A 15,312-nucleotide genomic window follows, 5' to 3' on the forward strand; every position below is an offset into this window, starting at 1 on the left:
TTGACCTGAATATCAACCTGCCTTCACTGCTGCTGCTCAAACCACTAAATTCTTCCAGCAGTTTAGTTATTGCTTCAGATTTCAGCATCAGCAGTCTTACTGTGCCGTCATAATGGGAGTGTTGAGTGTCTGTGGAGGGGTGCTCTTTGACAGGGTGGCTAATAGTATTGGACTCATTATGGAGTAGCTTAGGTAGATGTTAATGTGGTTTTGACCAATGAGAGAGCCACAATTTACTACTCAGTGTTTCTGATGGGAGCAACATCTGGCCAGGGGCCCATTGACTGAATCGCCTGTTGTGCATTTTCCTTTCTGAAGTTTTTAGTTTCCAAACTGCCTGCTCAAGACGACTCGTATCTGCTGTGTTCCTGTCCCAGGTGATCGTAGGTTTGCTGAAGTTCTGGCCCAAAACACACAGTCCAAAGGAAGTCATGTTTCTGAATGAACTGGAAGAAATTCTAGATGTCATTGAGCCCTCAGAGTTTGTGAAAGTAATGGAGCCACTGTTCCGACAGCTTGCTAAGTGTGTTTCTAGCCCGCACTTCCAGGTAAGCCCACTGTTCCCTCGGCTTTCCTCCTCAAGGGTAAAGTGGTCAATTTATTTTAACTACTGTTTCTTGAATTAGCCTTTCTTTTCATCTCTGCCACATTGAGTGTCTGTGCTGTGAAACCAGATACCGAGTTATTATTGTGCAATGCTAATTTCAAACTGATCACTCCCAGGTCCAAGGACGGGTTCTTTTAACACAGATTGTTAGGTGAAGCAAGAACAGAAACCATGGACACAGTCTTTCAGTCCTCTCCAGCAGTGAGTGTGGTTCCACTGGATTGAATAACTAATGTTGATACAAAATGAAGAAACTAAACAAGCAATTATCAGCATGTAACTTCAGAGGTGATATGACTTATTAGAATCAGATCTATTATACTGACTTATTAGACTTGAAATTTGTTTACAGCAGCAGTACAGTGCAAAGATATAAATTATTATAAAAATAAGTGATTCAAAAAAAAGGAGTAATGTAATTTGTAAGGGCTCATGAACTGTTTGGAACCTGTAAATAATTTCTTCACTTAGGCATAGATTATCAGGAAGCAGGGTTACATTTATTGTCACTGGCATAGGTTGTGAAATTTGTTGTTTTGTGGCAGCACTGCAAGCATATACAGCAGTATAAAGCATAAAATTTACAATAATTTACAAAAATATCTGGTACAAAAGAGGAATAGTGAGATGGTGTTCATGGACCATTCAGAAATCTGATGGGGGGGCAGGGGGCAGCTCTTACTGAAACGTGGAGTGTTGGTTCCTGTACCACTTCCCCAATGGTAGTTAGGAAAAGTCACGTCCCAGATGGCAAGTGGATGCCACCTCCTTTGAGGGACTGCCTTTTGAAGATGCACTTGCTGGTTGGGAGGGTTGTACCCGTGATGGAGCTGGCTGAATTACAACCCCCTACAGCCTCTTTCAGTCCTGTGCATGGCAGCCTCCATACTAAGCAGTGATGCAACCTGTCAGAATGCTCTCCGCTGCATATTTGTTCAAATTGCCTGGAGTCTGGTGACAAGCCAAATCTCTTCCAATGAAGTATAGCCACTTCTTTGTGATTGCATCAAAGTGTTGGGCCCAGTTTAGATCCTTTGAGATGTTGAAACCCAAGAACTTGGTTGCTCACTCTTTCCATCACTAAACCCTCATGAGGACTGGTGTCTGTTCCCTCGACTTCCTCTTCCTGACATCCGCATTCAATTCCTTGGTCTTGCCGATATTGAGTGGAAGGTTGTTGTAGCGATACCACTCAAGCTCTTGTATGCCTTGTTGCCAGTTGAAATTCTGCCAACAGCAGTGGTATCATTGGAAAATTTGAGCCTAGCCACACAGTCATGCGTGTGTAGAGAGTAAAGCATTAGGCTAACAATGCATTTTTAAGGTGTGCCAGTGCTTCATTGTCAGCGAGGATGAGGTGTCATTACTAAAATGTACTGATTGGCCTCCCAGTGAGGAAGTCAAGGATCCAGTTACAGAAAGAGGCCCAGGCTTTGGTTTGTTAATTAGTAGTGAGGATGTGAAGGTTTTGAACACCCAAGTTGCAAGCAATAAACAGCATCCTGACTTGTGTATTGCTGATGTTCAGCTGCTCTAAAACCAAGTGGAGAGTCAGTATGATTGTATCTGCTTTTAAACTTTTGTGGCAGTAGAAAATTACAGCAGCTCCAAGACGTGGCATCTATAGTTAGGTGACCAGAACTGCACACAATACTCCAAATTAGGCCTCGCCAATATTTTGTACAACTTCAAAATAACATCCTCTGTACTCGGTACTTTGATTTATGAAGACCAATGTGCCAAAAGCTTTCTTTTTGACCCTCTTTACTTTTAAGGAATTATGGATCTGTATTCCCAGACCCCTCTCTTCTTCGGCACTCTTCAGCACCCTACCGCTCACTAGTCTGTGCTCCCAAGGTGAAACAGTTCACACTTGTCTGCATGACTGTAGGCTACCATGGTAGCTTAGCAGTTATCATGATACTGTTACAGCTTGGCCTGTTCCAGAGGACAGAGCTTAATTTGGCACTGTTCTGTGAGGAATTTGTACATCCTGCCCGTGAAATGAGTGGGTTCCCCCATGTGCTCCAGTTTCCTCCCACAGTGCAAGGATGTACTGGTTACTAGGTTAATTGGTCATTGTAATTTGTCCTGAGATTAGGTTAGGGTTAATCAGGTTTGTTGGGGCTGTTGAAACAGCATGGCTTAAAGAGCTGGAAGGGCCTACGCCATGCTATATTACCAAATAAATAAATTCCATCTACCATTTTTCCAGCTGGTCCAGATCCGGCTGCATTTTTTTGTTAGCTGTCCTCTCTGTAGATGTGAGTGCTATTAGTCATCGTCACTGAGGCAGCTCACCCTGCTCTTTTTGGGCACTGGTATGATTGATGCCACTTTGAAGATGGGGAACCTCCAACTGCAGCAGTGAGAGGTGAAGGTATTTTTGAACACTCCAGCCTGTTGGTTGGTACAGGTTTTCAGTTACTTGTTAGGTATACCAACAGGGCCTGATGACTTATAATGGGTATGCGCTGATGTAGTTTTATTCTCCCTTTCAAAGCGTGCAGGGAAGATGTAGAGCTTATCAGGGAGTGAAGTATCACAGCCATTTATGTTAGGTTTTTCTTTACAGGAAGTAACGGTGCATAAACTCAGCCAAAACTTCTGCATTCAGTTGTCTCTATATTACGGAATTGTGTTTTGGTCTTATGATGGCCTTCTGTAGATTGCAGCTGGGCTTTTTATAGGTTTTGGATTTTTTAGGGAAAGCTGATTTTTATATATAAAATGCACTTTATTTATTTTTGTTTAAATCCCCAAGGGATCCAAAGTGGAGTAGTAAATTGGATCCAAAACTAGTTCAATGACAGGAAGGAAGAAGACAGTTTTTGATGTCTGTCTTTGTTTGCCTGGAAGGTTTCAACCAATGGAGTTCTATCAGGTTCACTACTGCTTGACTTTTTGTAATATTGATCAATGATGCAGGCTTGAGAGAGGGTATGGCAAAAATACACAGCTTGAAAATTTAGCAATGTGGTTGATCGTGAGGGATCACTTCAGGTCTGGTAGAAAAGTGACAGCTTAATCCAGAGAATTGTGAGGCAGTGCAATGAGAGTTGTGTCAAGTAAGGGTAATTTCAGTAAATGAGTATTGTCGAGGAACAGTCTGTCCATAAATCTTCAGATAGCATACATAGAGAGGTTAAAAGTACATCATTATGCTTTTTTTTGTTACTAATCAAAGCACAATACAAGAACATGGAAGCTATCTGAGAACCATATACAACTCTTGACCAGTTTACAGGATGATCACGAAGATATGACTGGGTTGGGATGGCCCGCAGAGGAGATTTACAAAGATATAATTGAAATACGTAGGTATGAGAAATACTTGGGTAAGAAAGATCAGTTTGTTTGGAACATAAAGTCAAGACCCAGATATGATGAATATGAATGACTTATGTCACTTAAAGGGATCAAGAACCAGAAAGCATAGATTTAAAATAGTGAGGAATAGATGGAGGTTTGGCAAAAGTGTTTTTCTTTCCCCTTCCAGATTGTGGTAAAAGTCTGGAATTAATTTCCTGAAAGGATGATAGAGACAGAAATCTGGATGTGTATGCAAGAACATTGCAGTGCTGTGGGACTCAGTACTGGTAGATGCAATCGGGTTGGAGAGTTCAATTGACAGATCAGCAGAGACACAATAGGTCAAACGATCCCTTATGGTATAAATTATCTTTATTTGGTGAAAGTGTAGTTTCTAGCTGAACCCTTTTGAGGATTCTTGATCTGATTGATCAGCAATCTGCAGCCTCCCTGTTTCTCCATTATTTCCTAAAACCTAAATTTACATTCAGAGTAACTATTCACATGGAGCAAAGCAGAGGATATAAGGCTCTGTAATGTCAGTGCTTTAATTGTACTGAAGTTGGTTATCCTGTTTCAGGTGGCAGAGCGAGCTCTATATTATTGGAACAATGAATACATCATGAGTTTGATCAGTGACAATGCTGCCAAAATCCTCCCTATAATGTTCCCTGCACTCTACAAGAACTCTAAAAGTCACTGGAACAAGTAAGTTTGTCATCATTGACCTGTTATGTATAGGACCTGTGACAGTGAACTCAGCAATTTTAGATAGCCAGATTTTCTACTTCATCAGGACCAACTATTCTGATGTATGGTTATCTACCAGTAATGTTAATTCTTTGTCCTCTCCCCGATACACTGAGCATTTCTATCCTGCCTTTTATTTTAGATTATTGGTTTATGTCAGAAGATGGTAAAAATTAAGGAAAGCATCTTCTCTCAATTGTTTTTCTCTATTTTCACCACCCCTGACACTGAAACTTTAACAAGCTTTCACAACTTGTCTCACCCATTGCTTCCACGACATGTTGTAAGAAAAAGGAGTAGGAATGGGTCCCTTGAGCCCAGTTGTAAGTGCAGAGGAGGCTCACTGGGATACCTGGATCGGAGAACTATCGTGATGGGGAGAGATGGTACAGGCTGAGTTTGTTTCCGCTGGTGAAGTGAATAAGGCATAAAGTGGCCTATATAAGATTATAGGAGGCATAGTTTGAATAGGTAGTCAGAGTTCTTTCCCATGATAGGGATACATATATACAAAAGGGCCTAGGTTTAAGTTGTACAGAACAAGTTTTTTGAAGAGGATTTGAGTGGAAAATTTCATATAGAGATAGTATTTGACATCTGAAACAAGCTGCAAGAGGTAATGATGAAGTCAGTTTTCCAGCACTGAAACTGACCCACGGCACAATTTCTCCATGCTGACCAAAAGCTCTTCCTTAGCTTGTCCCATTTGCCTGCATTTGACAAAAATTGCTCTTAAATCAGTGGTTCTCAAACTTTTTTTATGCCATGAACTCTTACTGTTAACCCTGGGGTCTGTGAACCCCAGGCAGGGAACCCTTGCTCTAAATCTTTCTTATCTATGAACATGTCCAAACATCTTTAAACATTTATTAAACCTAATTGTACCTGCCTGTACCACTTCCTGTGGTAGCTCATTCCATATTCCCACTACCCTCTGTGTGGGGGGGAAAAATAACTAAGTCTTTCCCCTCTCACATTAACCTTTACCCTTTAGTTTTAAACTTACTTACCCTGGATAAAGGGCTGTCACCATCCATCTTATCACTGCTCCTCATGATTTTATAAACTTTGATAAGTTCACCCCACAGCCTCAATGCTCCAGGGAAGGCGGTCCCAGCGTATCCAGTCTCTCCTTAAACTCAGGCCCTCAAGTCCCAGCGTATCCTGATTAATCTTTCTGAACTCTCTCTAGCATAATCACACCCTTCCTATAGTATCGTGACCAGAACTGCTCGCAATATTCAGGTATACTCTCACCAATGCACTACACCGCTATAATGTGACACCACGACTTTTGTATTCAGTGCCCTGTCCGTTAAAGGCCAGCATGTCAAATGCCTCCTTCACTACTTTATCTACGTGTTGCAGCTTTCATGGAAGCTGTATCCGAGAGTCTTGTCTTCTCACACTGACTCTCAAGTGCCTTCATCTTCTGGACCAATCTACTGTACAAGACCTTGTCAAAAGCCTCGCTTGTCCATGTAGATTGTCTACTGCCTTGCTTTCAAGAAGCCTCTTCAAAAAAAAACCATTACATTTATGAGATACAATTTCCTGCATGCAAAGCCTTGATAACCATCCCTATTCAGTCTTTGGCTTTCTGAATGTAGATAGCTCCTGTCCTTCAGAATACCCTCAAATAACTTTCTCACCAATGATGTTAGGCTCACCAGCCTGTAGTTCTCTGGGGTGTCCTTGCAGCCCTTCTAACAGTCTTCCAATAACTCACCCATAACTAAGGATGATAAACAAATCTCTGCCAGGCCTCTGCCTTGAGTCAAGGAATTATCTACTTTTATATACCTTGTACCACTAAGACCTTTTTCATTCCATAATATTGTTGTCTTACTTGAATTACATTCTGTATCAGATCTTATCAGAGGCTTCTGAAAATAACCCCTGAAGTCACGTTGCATCCTTATTATTGCTCACTTCCCTTTTGGTTTAATATCCTTAGCAAACTTGTGTTTGTTGCTTTATATCCTTCATCCAAGATGTTGAGAAAGATTATAACCAGCTGGGGCCCAAGCACCCATTCCTGTCGTACCTTGTCAGCTTCACCCTGCCAACATAAGTACCCAGTTGATCTTACTCTTTGTATTCTATCCAGTGATTCCATGCATTTAATCTTCTTCACCTTAAGTTGTGGGGCCTTATGAAAAGCTTTCTGAAGACCTAAATACACTAATACCATTGGTTTCCTCATATATTTCTTAAAGACATATAAAAGCATGATGTCTTTCTCAAAGAATCGTAATGAACTTTCTTCAGTCATAGCAGTGTCCAGTTTTGGATTTCCATCCTACTATAGATGTTCCCTTGTTATCCCCACCTTTCGTCCCCTGTTTCCCCCCCCCCCCCCGCAACTTGCAATGTACTTGTTCCCTTTGTTCCCAGTCCCTTCCCCCGAATATCTTTAGCAGATCATAAATCTGAAACATTGAATGTAGCTCTGTTCCTCTCTGCCTAACTTGCTCAGCCTCTTAAGTTTTAATGTCAGATTTACAGCATCTATATATTTTTGCTTCACCAGAAATTGTAGATTTTTTTTCAAAAGAATTAAGTGAAAGCCCTCCCCGTTGTTATCTGTCAGTAAAATGTTGGTAAAATCTAGATTTAATATAACAAATAGAAGTGAAATATACAAGCTATCTTAATGTTGAAATGTCTCATTGCTCTTCAGGACAATTCATGGACTGATTTACAATGCATTGAAGCTGTTCATGGAGATGAATCAGAAGCTGTTTGATGATTGCACTCAACAGTACAAGGCAGAGAAACAGAAGTAAGGAAATTTCCTCGGATTCAAAGAGGCGCGTTTCTATATGAACACCAGAAAGTTAGCGTAGAATTGGACAACTTGGTCCCTCTGGACTCTGCCACTCAGTATAATGACTGATTTATACTGGCCACAACTTCTCTTTTGTGCTAGTTCTACATGGCCCTCAATTCCTTGATTGTTCAAAATTTTCACCACCATCTCTTTGAATTCCCTCAATGATCTAGTCTCCCCAACCCTCAAGTAGAGAATTCCAGAGATTCAATATTCTGCAAGGAAAAGTTCTTTAGCACTTTTTTTTTAAATGTTCCTTTTGCTTGTAAGTGTGTACTCTCATTTAAAAACTCTCCCACTATCATGTTCCCTTTGGATCTTGTGTTTCAGTAAGATCACCCATCATTATAAACTCCAAAGATAGAGATCCAACCTCTAACTGCTCTTGATAGGACAATCCTCTCATCTTAGTGAAACTGTCCCCATGTTTATGTTCTGTAAAAATGGAGTTCTATGTAGGAGGAAAGGGTTCAATTGTTCTTAGAGTAGGTTAAAATGCTGGCACGACATTGTAGGCTGAAGAGCCTGTACTGTTCTTTAGTGTATTTCTTGAATAAGGAGACCAAAACTGTGCACAGTACTCCAGAGAGGCCTCAACATCACCCTGTACAATTGTAACAAAACAGCCCTATTTCTCAATATGGCTTTTAGATTCTACCTATGATTCTGTGTGTACCGTTTATTGTCTTGATAACCTTTCCTGCCATCTTTAAAAATTTATACATAAACATTCCCAGCCCTCTTGATTTGTGTGCCTGTCGAGAAATTTATCACTGCTTGGATCGTGTCTCTTCATATTTTATGCTAGATTGTGTTGGCTTATACTTTACATCTGCCATGTAGACATTTATTCCACTTGCCTGTCTATCTTGAGACATGCTTCTGTCTTCATTGTTGACAATGCTTTTCAGTTTTACTGAAGTGCAAAGTTACCAATATGTTATGGGTGCTCCTGTAGACACAGTCTCATCTGTGTTTGTTTTGGATGCACCTTGCTTGGGATAAAGGTTTATTGTTCAGTTCAATAGTTATTGCAAATTGGAATAATGTTAAATGAAATGACTTTTTAAAAAATAAATCCACATAGATCAGTAGATAATCTGACTGACACAGTTACCGTTGTGTTTTAGTCCTTTCCTCTGTCAAGCAAATGGTTATGTTATCACAGGCCCATTCTTACCTGGTTTCAGAACCATTTCACATTAAAATTAAATAGAATCTGGAGAAGGCCAGTCAACCCTTAAGCTGTTCTGTTATTCATTAAGGTTATGGCTGATCATCTACCTCAATGCCATTTACCTGCACTATCCATTGTTCCCTTCATATCCAGAAATTGACTTTCTATGTTTGTATAAACACAACAACTGAGCCTTCACGTTACTCCTACAGAATAAATCTCTTCTCCTTTGGAGACTGTGGCCCTTGGTTTGAGATTCCTCAGCCAAGCTTGTCAAACTCTGTAAACTTTTCAATGAGATCTCTGCTCATCCTTCTAGAAAATTAAAGCTACTTTACTCAGTCTCTCCTCCATAACTCAAATCTGCTCTCCCCGGAAGCAGCTGAACAAACCTTTGCTGCACTCTGTCTCTGACAAGTGTATCCTTTCTTCACTCAGGAGATTAAACCAGCCTGTAACACTGTGTGGATTGACCAAGGCCCAGTACAATCCAATAAGACTAGCCTACTCCAGTATTCCATTCCTCTTGTACTGAAGGCTGACAGATATTTACCTTCCTAATCCCTTTCTGCATCTATACATGGCTTTCAATAGTTTATGTACTTGGCCACACCAAGGCTGCTTTGAATAGCAACACCACCAAGCCTCTTCTCAGTTAGTGCTATGTTTTTCTGTTCTGCATACCACAGTGGATGGCTTCCTATTTTTCCATAATATATTGCATCTGCCATGTTCAGCCCTTCTCACTTTGCTTGTCCAGATTGCCTGAAATCTTCTTTCCTACATCTTTGACATTCAATCTCTTCTAGGTTAATATCATCAGCAGACTTGGAAGTACAACAATTATAGGTTTGGGAGATTGATTGTGATGGTGTTTGATGCAGTACATTTGGATTTTAGCAAAGCTTGTGACGTGGTCCTATATTCCAGAACTAATTAGAACAATAATATTGTTCTCAGCGGGTCATGCAGCATCTTTGGAGGCAAAGGAATGGTCAATGTTTTGGGTCAAGACCCTGCATCAGAACCCTGTGGGACCCAAGGGAAGGTAGCTCATTGGATTGGAAAGTTGCTTCGAGAGAAATGAGCAGCAGTGGTTGTTGTGATGATAGGAAGTTAACTTCCCCAACAACAAGTCTTGGATGAACCTGCAATCAGCTGAGGGCTAGACTGATGGTGTTCAGCTATGGCCTCCAGAATGGTGAATCACATATGAATCCAGACCAAACTTGAGTTACTGAAGGATGCTCGACAGCTGTGGCAGGGGCTTGAATGCTGTCACCTCCTACAAAGCAAAACCAAATAACATATAATATGCAACAACAAGGTCTCACCCAATTACTTTAATGCTCATTTTAACCGACAGAACATGGAGGCTCTCTTCACAAACTTCCACAGCCGTGACAACCCTGTGATTTCTTTCTCCGAGGCTGGTGTGGGAGCATTCTTCGGGGGGGGGGGGGGTGAACCCATGGAAGGCATCTGGCCGAGTACTGAAGAACTGCACTAATCAACTGGCTGGAGTATGTACAAACATCCTTAACTTCTCACTTCCGCGGTCTGAGATACCCACCTGCTTTGATCATACTAGTGCCCAGGAGGAATGTGGTAAACTACTCAATCACTATCATCGAATAGCACTTCCATCTACTGTGAAGAAGTACTTTGAGAGGCTGGTCGTGAAACCTATGAATTCCTACCTGAGGAGTGGCTTGGATCTGCTCCAGTTTGCGTACCATCACAACAGGTTAACAGCTGATGCTGTTACATTGGCTCTTCATTCAGCCCTGGACATCTGGACAGTGAAGATGCAAACATCAGGATGCTCTGATTGACCTCAGCTTAGCATTCAACACTGCCATTCCCTCCAAACTAACTAATAAGTTCCAAGAACTAGGCCTTGCTAGCTCCTTGTAAACTAGACTCTCAATTTCCTCACTGGATCCTGCAGACCCCAGTCAGTTTGGATTGGCAGCTGCATCTCCATAATCACCAATCAGCACAGGTTGCCTGCTTATCCCTCTGCTCAGCTTGCTTTATATTTCTGAATGTGAGGATGCCATTGCCATATCTAAGTTTCCTGACGACTCCATTGTTGTTGGCCGAATCTAGGAGGGAGATTGAAAATCGTGTTGAATGGTGCCACAACAATAACCATTTACTCAATGTCAGCAAAACCAAAGAGCTGATTATTGACTTCAGGGTAAGGAAACCAGAGGTCCGTAAGCCAGACCTTGCGAGAAGATTGGAGGTTGAGAGGGTCAGTAACTTTAAATTCCTTGGCACTATCGTTTCAGAGGATCTGTTCTGGGACCAGCATGCAAGTACCATTACAAGGAAGGAATTGCAGTGCCTCTACTTTCGTAGAAGTTTGTGCAGATTCATCATGTCATCTAAGACTTTGAAAAACTTCTGTAGATGCATAGTAGATAATATCCTGTCCGGTTGCATTACAGCCTGGTATGGAAACACCAATGGCCAAGAATGGAAAAGCCTACAAAAAGTCATGGATACAGCACATTCCTTCACAGGAAAAGCCCTCGCCACTATTGAGCACATCTACAAGGAGTGCTGCCATACAAAAGCAGCATCCATCATCAAGGACCCCACCATTTAGGCCATGCTCTCTTCTCACTGCTGCCATCAGGAAGGAGGTTCTGGAGCCTTGGGTTCCATGCTACCAGATTCAGGGGGAGTTATCCTGAACAAGCATGGGTAACTTCACTCACTCAATACCGAACAGATTCCATGACTTGTCTTCAAGGACTCAACAGCTCATATTCTCTGTATTATTTATTTACTTTTTTTTTGTATTTTCAGTTTTTCTTTCACACATTGGTTGTTTGGTCTGTGTGTGTAGTTTTTTGTTGACTATCCTACTGCAAGAAAATGAATCGGGGTATTTTTTGGCGACTGTATGTACTTTGATAATAAATTTACTTTGAACTTTGGAATTGGTTCCATACATTCAAGAACAAGGACTCATCAATGATTTTAATTTAAATGCAGAGAGTAAGATTAGAATTTGCAAGTATAACATTTGGCAGTGAGATTAGTGTAGAAGGAAGTGAAGACAGCAAGAAGATACCAATTAAGTGGAGTCAGTCCAATGTTTAATTAGTGTATTGGGGAAGAGCAAGCAAAGCGAAGAAGTGGGAGGGTGTAAAATGTAGAAGTTAAGGGGATCTTGGAATGTGAGTCAACAATTATCTGAAAACAGCAAGATAGGGTAGAGTGGTTACAGAACTATATAGGATGCTTAATTACCTGAGACAACATATACACTGGAAGGGAGATGTATATGTCCTAAGCACCGGTCAGATCACAGTAAGAAAACTGCATACTGCTCTGGCTATGAGATCGTGAGAAGGAGGAACAAGAGTCGGCCATTCAGCTCATGGAGCCTCTTCCATTCAGTAGCAACATGGTTGATCTGATGCTCAAATTCACTTTCCTGCCGAGGCAGAACACTTCAGTTAGAAGAAATAAGTTATGGAAAAGCTGTGTTTTGTTTTCCCTGGAACAGGAGGAGGCTGAGGAGGGTCCTGAAGGAGGTATAAACAATGAGAGGCATACATGGAAACAATTCTGCATTGCAGAGGTCCATATAGGCTTAAAGAGAGCAGTAAGAGGTTTAGTGGGGATCTAAGGATTTTTTTTTAAAATCCCGGAGTGTAGTTGAAATGTAGAACACATTGCTTGAGAAGATGTTGGAGGCAGGTCCCCTCTCAAATGTTTACAAAAAACATCCGCGGGGCTCCACGGTTACATAGTGGTTAGCATGGTGTGACTGCATCTCGGGGCATTTCAGAGATCAGTCAGTGCTGTTCTGTAAAGGGTCTGTACATCCTCCCCATGGAATGCGTGGGTTTTCTTCTGGTTCTCCAGTTTCCTCCCACTGTTCAAAAGCGTACCAGGTAGGGTAAGTGGTCATTGTAAATTGTCCTGTGATTAGGTTGAGATTAATTGGGTTTGTTGGAAGCTTCTGGGCCAGTGTGACTCACTAAGTAAAATAAAGCTAGACACACATTTGAACCACCAAAGCATAGTGGACTACCGACCAAGTGCTAGGAAAAAGGATGTAGATGAAACTTGGTGAGCTGAATGGGCTGGTTGTTGTAATGTATAACTCTATAACTCTTGAGTCTTTCCTTTTTCCTGTGACATTAATGTGACAGTTTCAGTGTTTGATACACAAGCACTGCCCCCCCAGTCTCTGTGCTGCATCTTTCTGCAACTTCTCCCTATTTAAATAACTGTTCATTTGTTCACATTTCCCATGTTATTCTGTACTTGCCAATTGTTTACTCAGTCACCTTGCATCATTATTTCTCTGCAAGTTGTGTCATTCTTGCAGCCTCCGTTACCTATTTTTGTGTCAACTGAAATTTGGCTACGATATATCTGCTCCCTTTCTTGTTGTCATTGATGTAAGAGTTATAATCACCATTCTAATCACTGTGTTCACAAGTTGCCAACATGAAAATAATCCAGACTCCCTGTTTGCTGCAGATATCTATCTGTGTCAATATGTTGACTCTGGCACTACATGTTATCCTATTGAGTAACCTTTTCTGGGATACTTTGGGAAATCCAAATCCAGCTACTGGTTCCTCTCTATCTACTCTGGACATGATTTCCTCTCCCTGATCCATGGTTTAACTAATATGTGTGATTAGGTTATAATTTTCCAAATGTGCTATTCTTTCTTCCAAATGAATATTCCTTTCCGGAATATTCATTTAAATATTCCAGAAAATTTACTCCCAGGTTAGATTCTTATTGCAACTGTCTCCTCTGTGGCTATTAAATCATAACCTGTTCACCTCTATTTGTGTCATTTTTAATCATCTTATCACCATATGAATTTGCTAATGTGGGATTGGAGGTTTACAAGGAGTTTGCAAAGATTGGAGAACTTTAATTACAAGAAGAGATTGTCTAAGTTTGGCGTTGGGTAAATGTCTGAAAGACTTCCCAGCACTGCTGAACCTCTGCCATTAGAGGGCTGACTGTGGCAAACAAAGTCTCAAACCACCTCTGGGGACAGATTATCCACTGACATCTTTTACAAACCAACTGGCTCACACAGTTATCCTAACAATACCTCTATCCACCCTGTCACTTGAAAAAATGCTATTCTCTTCTCTTAGTTCCTCCATCTCCACCGCATCTGTTCACAGGATGAGGCTTTCCAGTCTCAAACATCTGACATAGCCTCTTTTTTTTCCCAAGGAGGAGGTTTTCCTTTGACCATCTATGCTGTCCTCATCTTCTTCTCCGCTTTCCCCACATGTGCCCTCACCTATCCTCCCATTGTCATAATAGGGGTAAGGATCCCCTGTCCATGCTAACCACCCCTGGAGTCTCTTGTTTCCAACACATGTAATTTCTACCGTCTCCAGCGGGATGCTACCATTGAGCATATCTTGCCCCCCCCCCCCCCATCTAATTTCCAAAGGGATCGCTCTCTCTGACTCCCTTGTCCACTTTTCCTTCCCACGGAATTGCCTCTCTGCACTTATACCTGCAAGTGCTACACTTGCCACTATGCCACCTTCATCAGCACCATTCAGGACCCCCAAACAGTGCTTCACTTCACTTCACCTGCAAGTCTGTCAGGATCATCTATTATATCTGACACTCCCAGTGTGGCCTCCTCTACATCAGTGAGACTCAACACAGATTGGGAACCACTTTGTCAAGTTGTCTGCCGCAAAAGTCAGGAACTCCCAGCGGCTACCCATCTCAATAAACTTCCTATTCCCATTCTGACATGTCTCTCCGTGGCTGCCTCTGCTGCTATGATGAGGCTAAACTCGGGCTGGAGAAGCAGCAACTGGTATTCCATCTGGGTAGCCTCCAACCTGACCATGAACATCAATTTCTCTTCCAGTAATTTCAAGTGCCCCCCCCACCCTATCTTTTTCTATTCCCCATTCTGGATATCCTCTCACTTTCCTCCCAGCCCATTACCTCCCTTCAGTTCCCCTTCTTCCCCTTCTTCCATGGTCCACTGTCCTCATATTGGATTCCTCCTTCAGCCCTTCACCTCTGCCACCTGTCACCTCCCAGCTAATTACTTCATTCCCACCTCCCCCCTCACCTGATTTCACTTGCACTCCTCCTCCTCCTCCCCAACGTACTTTTCCTGGCATGTGCCCCCTTCCTTTCCAGTCCTGATGAAGGGTCTTGGACCAAAATGACAGCTGTTTATTTCCCTCTTTTGATGCTGCTAGACTTGGTGAGTTCCTCCAGCATTGTGTGTGTCTCAAATCAAAGTTTAGTACAACGTTATCAATACACATATTTGGAAGTAAAAGTTATTCAATTATTTTACATTTAACTCGCTGTACTAGCTTGCCACTCTGCACTAAGTCACAAACCACAATCTGGCTTCACATATCACCCACACAAGGTAAACTGGCCAGGCTTATTTCAGTGGGTCATCTTCTCTGAGTTCTGAAGTCAGGGGCACCTATCTGCAGTAATTGTTCCTGGGTTGTTGCTGCTTTCATTGTTTCTTTTACTGCTGTTAAAATCCTCAAGCTCCCATGGAGCTAATTGTCACACAGCAGCAAGGAATTATGTTTCAGTTTTCTCACATGGATCTCAAGACCAAGTCTTTCCATT

At 41.8% G+C, this 15,312-nt stretch overlaps 1 protein-coding gene across 4 annotated transcripts in view; it reads left to right on the forward strand.

The window, feature by feature from the left end:
* Positions 1–15,312, forward strand: part of ppp2r5d (protein phosphatase 2, regulatory subunit B', delta) — a 137,036-nt gene that overhangs the window by 110,158 nt on the left and 11,566 nt on the right. For all 4 annotated transcript variants that reach the window (XM_072248846.1, XM_072248825.1, XM_072248841.1 and 1 more), the window contains 3 exons: positions 378–548; positions 4,500–4,627; positions 7,353–7,454. In XM_072248846.1, the coding sequence (XP_072104947.1) occupies positions 378–548; positions 4,500–4,627; positions 7,353–7,454 (401 nt within the window). The remainder of the gene's footprint in view (positions 1–377; positions 549–4,499; positions 4,628–7,352; positions 7,455–15,312) is intronic.

Source organism: Mobula birostris, chromosome 2 (genome assembly GCF_030028105.1).
Source record: "Mobula birostris isolate sMobBir1 chromosome 2, sMobBir1.hap1, whole genome shotgun sequence".
In the NCBI taxonomy this organism is placed as follows: Eukaryota; Metazoa; Chordata; class Chondrichthyes; order Myliobatiformes; family Myliobatidae; genus Mobula; species Mobula birostris.